General features: G+C 51.5%; 2 protein-coding genes across 2 annotated transcripts; one reads left to right on the forward strand and one right to left on the reverse strand.

Annotated features, from left to right (window-relative positions):
• Positions 1-7: 7 nt before the first annotated feature.
• Positions 8-2,833, reverse strand: NCS54_01471500 (ATP-dependent DNA helicase; the record flags this gene model as incomplete). The annotated part of the gene is made up of 1 exon (XM_053159849.1): positions 8-2,833. The coding sequence occupies one exon, from the start codon at positions 2,831-2,833 to the stop codon at positions 8-10; it is 2,826 nt and encodes a 941-aa protein (XP_053015824.1).
• Positions 2,834-3,714: 881 nt separating this feature from the next.
• On the forward strand, positions 3,715-5,057 carry NCS54_01471600 (Hypothetical protein; the record flags this gene model as incomplete). The annotated part of the gene is made up of 3 exons (XM_053159850.1): positions 3,715-4,142; positions 4,230-4,912; positions 4,978-5,057. 3 exons carry the CDS (start codon positions 3,715-3,717, stop codon positions 5,055-5,057), a joined length of 1,191 nt encoding a protein of 396 aa, XP_053015825.1.
• Between the last annotated feature and the right edge of the window lie 2,248 nt (positions 5,058-7,305).

Here is a 7,305-nt window from a genome sequence, read left to right on the forward strand (position 1 = left end):
GCTTTCTCTACTTGCGGACGGCTCTTCCAGCTTCCTCATCTAGACATTCGTTAAATACCGAGTCTAGATACCGAACCGTCTGGGCACGGTATTCTTCCTCCTCGGGTTTTGCCATATCGTCGATCAAGGAAGGCAACTCCATATTACCCTCCAGCCAGAGTAGGCCATGTAAGTGGAGACTGCCTCGGTCGTTCGTCTCGACTGTTGCGTAGTAATGGCTGATCTTCCCGAAAATCGATTCCTGGCCCGTCCTGACGCATTTTTCAAAGAACAAGGAGATTTCTCGATGGAAGAAGATGGCGGCGCTAACCGGATCCATAGTGCTGAGAGCGATCCTGTCATACCTTTCACGGAGATCTGCCAGCAGTTCCTTTGCCGTATCATACTCGTGGAGCCTGTGCATGGAGAGCTTCATCTTGACCGGGTTGTTGATGTCGTTGGGATTAATGGTGATCCAGATGGCAGGCATACCGGTCCAGATATTCAATGCTTGTATCTTCCTCCGCATCAAGAGTCGAGTTTCGTTGGAGAGTGGCTGTGCGTGGCCGAAGATGGACAGTTCGCGAAGCAAGAACGATATGTCCGCGTCAGTCGTGGTCCTGGTGTCTCGCATCTCCTCCTGGGCTCTTTTTAGGCGGTCTGCCGTCAGGCCTTCATAGACCTGGCCCAGTCTCTCGAAGGAACCCCTTGCCATACGGACCATGCTGATACGCCGGTTCGTAGATCGCAGGAGGATGTTGAAGACCAAGAAACAAAAGACGGGGTGGGTGGCGAATCGGCCCCCATGTCGTTGCAACACATACTTGGTCCAATAGTTGAGTGAGTGATTTGCACTGCGCTGTGTGTAACTCAATGCGTCATGTAAACTGCTGCCCGGCCGGTCCAGAGCCTTAGGGCCGCCCCTCCCCCAAGGGAAAAGTTTCGGAAAGGTCCGTGGAAAGAAGTCCTCGTGCAGGTTGTCTGCAAAATCCGCGCCACGCTCGACCCGAATGAATGGTTGGTCTCCCGTCGTGTGGACCGTCATAGCGGAAGGTTCAGCGTCATCGTCGTGTCTAGCCTGACTCATCTGCATAGCCTCAGATAGGAAGGAGAGCTTGTCGGCCTCAGCAAAAGCAGCAGGCCCGTCCAGAGGAAACATGCCGGATGCTGAAGTCTCGTATAGGACATCATCGCCACGGTCAGCACTCCCTGGGTTAGAAGCAGAAATATGTAGATCTTCAGGCAACTGGCGGGACTGTTTCGTCGACATATTCTCTCCAAATGGCGAGGTATCGTCGCTTGGGTCTGGTTGCATGGAGATGAGAAGCTCTTCAATGCTGGTGAAACTAGTCTCGGCTAATCCGCGATCGGTATTTGGGACGATGGGGTCCGTCTGCGTCTTTTCCACGACTGAGGGTTCCTCTCTTTGCATCCGGTCCATGAGAACAGTAGGAACTGTCGAGCCCTCCGCATACTGCCAACCCTGTATTTCATCCAGGTTTATTTCGATATCTTTGTAGAGGGGGTTGTTCTTTTGCAGCCATAACAGAGCAGCAGTCACCCGAGACTTTCGCACTTGAAGAAGGGACCCCACTTCCGCCGGATTGGGTCTATTAGTACCACTCCAGGACACATGAACGTTCTCAATTGTCTGAAGAAGCGGGTGAGGGAGCACCGTAGTTGCCAAGTCCTCTACGTTGTTCGGAAATACGACAATGTGGCCCTTGACGTGTTTCCTGTAACTGGCATTCGACGGTGTCTTGTTGTCAACTGTGAACTTTGTAATATAGCCGAAGGGGGCCTGGAGAGCGATCAATCTCTCCTCAAGGGGAGAGAGACCGTCGAGTTCTTTGGGATAACGATGCTCACATCCAATATTCATATTGTTGACCGAGCAGGCCTTCGGCAGCTTCCCGCGATTGAAATCACCGCGGCACTCAAGACAAACATCAACTGGAGTGTCACCCGGCCGCAGACACTTTTTGCATTCTTGAAGAGCCGCTGTGGCTCGCAGGAGCGGAGAGAGCAAGTCTCTCCTCCACTGGACAGCAGTAATGTTGATTGGCGGGCATTTTCTGTAACAGAAAACGCAATGGGAAACAGGCAGCGTCCTTTCATCAGCGAAAGCCGTATAGAACAATCTTGAAGTCTCGACTTGAAGGGCGAGGGGAACTTCTTTGCACCAGGATCTTCCTAAAGATGCATCCTTCTTCGCGCGAAAGCAGGAGCCCCGGTGTTGTAGAATTGTGTCAAGAGACCGTTGCTGGAGTTGAGTGGCCTCGTGTAGTAGTCTCGGCCTTTTCCGGCGGTTTCGGCCTTGGCCTGAGGGTGGCGGGGTTAGAAGCCCTCCTTGCTGCGCATTACGGCGCTTGCGAGAAGGCGGCGTCTGTGAAGTGGAAGCCGGCTCGGGGGTTGTTGGCCGTTGTAGAGGTTCGGTAATACCAGGCCGCTGGACCCACTGACGGTCGCGGCGAGCCCGGTGGGGCCGGCCGGGTCGATTGGTCTGGAGTTCCACGCGTCTACGGTCCAAATTGTCAGATACACGGACAATCTCCTCAAGGGCTACCGTTTGACTTCCATTTCGGGGCTGTGGCTCCATGTCCGTCTGCAGAGGAGCCCCTTGTCTGCGATGGGCTGTTTCTTGAATATGCTGCCGTTCTAGGTCCTCCAGTGTGCGTGTGACCTCCTCGAGGGGCATCCTGAGCTTCGCATTCCGGAGCTCTGAATCCACGACCTCCTGCGGTCGATTAGCCCGTCTGATACGAGCCATTGCTTCGACGTGCTGCCGGTCTAGGTCTTCCAGGGTTCGGCGGATATCTTCAAGCGGAACATTGACCTGTTCTGGTCGAGGCATCGTGTAAGTGGGAACAGCGCGGGCTGGTTTGCTAACGGAGAGTAATATTAGCTAAAAGAAACGGCCCCGTCCTCGATCAATTATGTGTCTGCCGAAAGAAAGAAATAACGGATCCCCCATCCAAGCAACAGGCTACGGGAGAGCGGCAGAGGCACGAGGGAAGGGGTCAATGCACAGCTGTAGTCCGGGTCGCCGGAGCAGACGCTTTCCGGAGCTGAAAACGCCGTAAAGCGCGGCAAGGGGATGCCCCAAGATCACGGCCTCTCCAGCCATGGCATGGATATTCCCTAGGAGAATGTTCAGGCCGCTGATAGCCGACCTGAAAAACGCGTACCAAGATGAGGTGCGCAACCGGTGACCACATCTTGTGAGCAAATACGTCCAGCTGACGCCAGTAGGGATGGCTCGAATTGGGTCGAAAAAAGCAATATGAACAGGGCTGATGGGCGATGGCGTCCTTGCGCCCGCTTCCAGGGTCGCTCAGCCGGTAAATGCCATCACCGTCGGGCCTTAGAAGCCAGGAGCCCTTGTCTGTCGCGGCGCCATTACAGGTTTTGGCCGCTGTCAAGTACGGGTTGGGACGGTCCAGGATGCCGGCAAGGAGGGCGTCCTTTGCTGCTATCACAGCCCGAGCTAACCACCTGAGCACCAGTCAATGCTCGTGACCAAAGAATCGTGCGGGGGGAGGTATTGGAACACTCCCAAGATAGAACCGGTTTCTCGTCAGAATGGAAATCATCTGCGTATAAGAAGGTGAGCTCACCTGAAAATAAGGCCAAGGATAGTCTTGGTAAACTCCCCTCTCTTTCTGGCATTATTGCGCGCTACGCAAACTTTCACTTACGATGCCCCAAGGCCTAGGTCCCAGTAGCGGACAATCAATGGCTCGTTCATCGGGAACAGGGCCAGGACAGCCGGCTCTAAACCCTCTGGGGGTGCAATTCTTCTCAAGCCTCGAGGGCTTGGAGATAACCTCGTCCGCCGATCGGCAGCTCATCCGAGGGCATAACTTGGTTGGTGCGGCCCGACTGCAGTTCGTCAGGGCGAGCTTCTTTGACGACGGAGCGGGGGAACACGGAGAAGTGCTCGATGAGATCGACGGAATCGATGTACCGCTATCCATGCACGTATATCCCTTTCCCCTAGCAGATGAGTGGGAGAACCAGTGGTTCTTCTTCGACGTCCAGCTCCATCCGTATCAACTGCATTTCCGTCGCAGAGTCGAGGATGGAGCCGAGTCAACTATTGGGGTATGGGAAGACTCATACGCAAAGTTAGCTCAGGTTCGTGGACAGATGTGTGTTCAACCGTACGTCGATGCCTTATGTGAAAGCACCAATACAGCAGAAGCCCGACTCCACTAGCCAGGTAGAGAACTAACCAGCACTGCCTTCAGGATCTCGATAAGGCCTCTTAGGCCTGCGAATGACAGTTTCCCGACCATGGCACCGCGTGCTAGCTTCCACGGGCCTGTCGACACCAGATCATTCCGTTTCAAGGCTGGATCGTTGAGCAGCAACCAGCTAAAGTGTTGCGGTTTCATTCAATGCAGCACATATCTCGTACCGCCCCGTGACAGAGACCCGACGTTCAAAGGCGGCCAGATGTTCCACATTCTAGCGTACATGCCGCATGATCAGCAGCCATGGAAAAGCCGAGTTGATTGGATGAAGAGCTCTCCCGATGGCGGCTTCGCATCTAGGAAGTGGATGTACGGGAGAGGCAGCATCGTTGGTGTGCTGAACCCTGCACTTCTAGAGGAGGAGCTTCAGCCTGGACAAGACATCCTAGTGGTGCTTGCGGATGAGTTCGGCTTCACATCAAGGGCTGCGTTCGAGGGTGCTACTGCGTTGAGGAAGGAATCTTCTACACAAAAAGCAAAGGCTGAGTTGGGGAAACGGCGGAACCCTTTCAGCAGCAGCCCGGACAGTTCACCATCTAAGCGCGCCAAGGATTCTTCGTCCAACAAACGCTCGAATGGTGGGGGGTCGGAGGCCAGGGACGACGAATGTATCCCTGTCGACCCACGGCTTCAACGGGAACTAGCGAATCACGAGAGGGGATCAATTTTTGTAGCAGGTTAGCATTCGACGCATCACCGCAAAGGACTTTGCGGAGTAGAGCTAAGCACCAGACTAATACAGAAATGGAGACCTCACAGAGTCCGAGTCAAACAGAGGAGACGCATCTGCTCCGTCAGCAGAATGTGAAGAACGACTACTGAAGCTACCTCCAGAGGGCACCACTTACTCTTCTTCTCATGAGATGAGGCAGGAGCTCGTTGAATTTGCCAGGTCACAAGGCTACGGCATTCGTATTTGCCGATCCTTCCAAAAATTCTCGAGAATTACAGGAGGCCCAGTTGCGAAGAAGAGGCTAGTCTGGCAATGCAACCGCGCAGGGAAAACGGGATGTCCCTTTTCGTTCAACGCCGTGGAGATCGAGATAGGCACTGACAGATGGGAAATAAGATACAAGAAAAACGAAAGCCAACATGTCCATAACCATAACCCAAGCAATGAACCTGCCGTATACTTTACAGGAGGAGAAAATATAATGAAAGCCGAGAACGAGTTAACACGTTACGAACTAGGAAAAATATTAGCTGAGTCACGGAGTTGAGAACCTAACGAGACGCGAAGCGCGGCACCCAGTTCTCGATAATTGTTGTTGTATTGCGCAGTGATGCTGAGTATGCTTGATAAAAAAAAAATCAAGGTTTTTATTCTTGTTTATTCTTGTTGTCATGGTGAGAGCTCCCTGGAGGTTTATATCTCGTGAGACTCTATCTAGGACCTTTGAACTCTAAATCTAGGACTCTGTGATGTGACCCTGAAGTGAGGGGGAAGCTCCCAATTATATTTTCTAACAATAATTGATTTTATCCTACGCGACCACCAACACCGAAACGACTATATACCCGGATATGTGATGATCCCTAGAGTGGCAGGGCTTGATTCAATGGGCTTTTTTTGATAAGTTGAAAGTATAAATTGAAAGTATAAGCATGTATGTAAGCATATGATACTCTGATTACTCTGGTTAATAAAAAAAAAACTGTGGCGTAAGAATCGTGGCGCAGAGACTGTGGCGCAGAGATTGTGGTGAAGGAACTGTGGCGAAGACGGCTAGCACGGACCACTTAGCGATCCGAGCTTGAGTAAGGAGGGCGCGGAAGAAAGAACCTTTCGTTCCTCAAGGCATAGCAGGGGGGGCAACATTACAGATAACAAGGAGAGAAAAATAGCCCATTCAAGCATGCATCGAAAGAGAACATGCATCGAAAGAGAATAATTTAGGCAGGATCATACCGCAAGTTTCAATTGATTCCAGGATCAATTATACGCCGTTGCGCCCAGGTTGAAGTTTTTTTTTTTTTTTTTGATTTTTTTGATGTGGTTGAAAGAGAGGAGCCACGTATTAACGTTAGCTCCAGAGCTAAATTTAGGCTTAAGGAGCCTCCTCTCAACTATTTTCCAAATTAGGGAATTCCTCTCTATGTCTGGCGAAGCGAGCAGCAAGCCAAGCCTGGCTTGGCATGCATACGACAAACGGGATCCCTGAAGGCTAGCCGGGCCGATTCAAGTACCTGGGATAGCGCAAGCGGACATTCTAAGAGACTTGACGGTTTCAATCCACTTGACAGCAAACTTAGGACCAAAACCTTCCCCGAGCCGGGTGAATAACCCATCATGTGGTAAGCGGCAATACATGACATGGAATGGAATGTCTAAAATGCTGTTGCAGCTGTGATGATTTCATGAGTAGACGAAAAAAGCACTGGCATGCAAATGTACCTAGATAAAGAAATGCTGTAGGGCTACCAAATGATTGTGTGAGGTTGGTCGTAAATCGTAGTAGTGTGGTTGTGAAACTTGGAATGCAGTTATTATAGGTGATGAGTTGTAAGATTTTAGGGCCGATAGGCGATATTTGCGAGAAGGGGAATGTCGTCCTCAGCAGGCTCATTTTCTTTGGTTGTTGGTGTTGTTGAATTGCGCAGTGATGCTGGGTGTAATTGATAAAATCAAGGTTATCGTTGTTATTGTCATGGTGAGAGCTCCCTAGGGGTTTATATCCCATGCGATTCCATCTAGGACTTTCAACTTTCAATCTAGGACTTTGTGATGTGACCCTGAAGTGAGGGGGAAGCTCCCAATTATTCCACCAGTTGGTGGTGACGCTAGAGGAGAGAAGGCTCTGACATCAGGATGATCCTTTCGTCTAACAGGGTAGCTTTCCGCAGAGACGCCTTTGAGCATCTCATGCCTCCTCTGGCTATGAAGCGCTATCCGGTTGGTCTCAATCATGTCGGCAGTGGAAGTTGGTTCGTTGGCTTGATTGTTCACCCAGGTGATCTCGTTCTTAACATCTGCCAGAAGAGCATACACATCGTCACCAGCATAGATACGGATGCTCTCGACGTCTGCTCGCTTCAGAGATGCAGTGCTCATCACAAGCTCCTCAGTTTC

This window comes from Fusarium falciforme, chromosome 13 (genome assembly GCF_026873545.1).
Source record: "Fusarium falciforme chromosome 13, complete sequence".
Classification (NCBI taxonomy): domain Eukaryota; kingdom Fungi; phylum Ascomycota; class Sordariomycetes; order Hypocreales; family Nectriaceae; genus Fusarium; species Fusarium falciforme.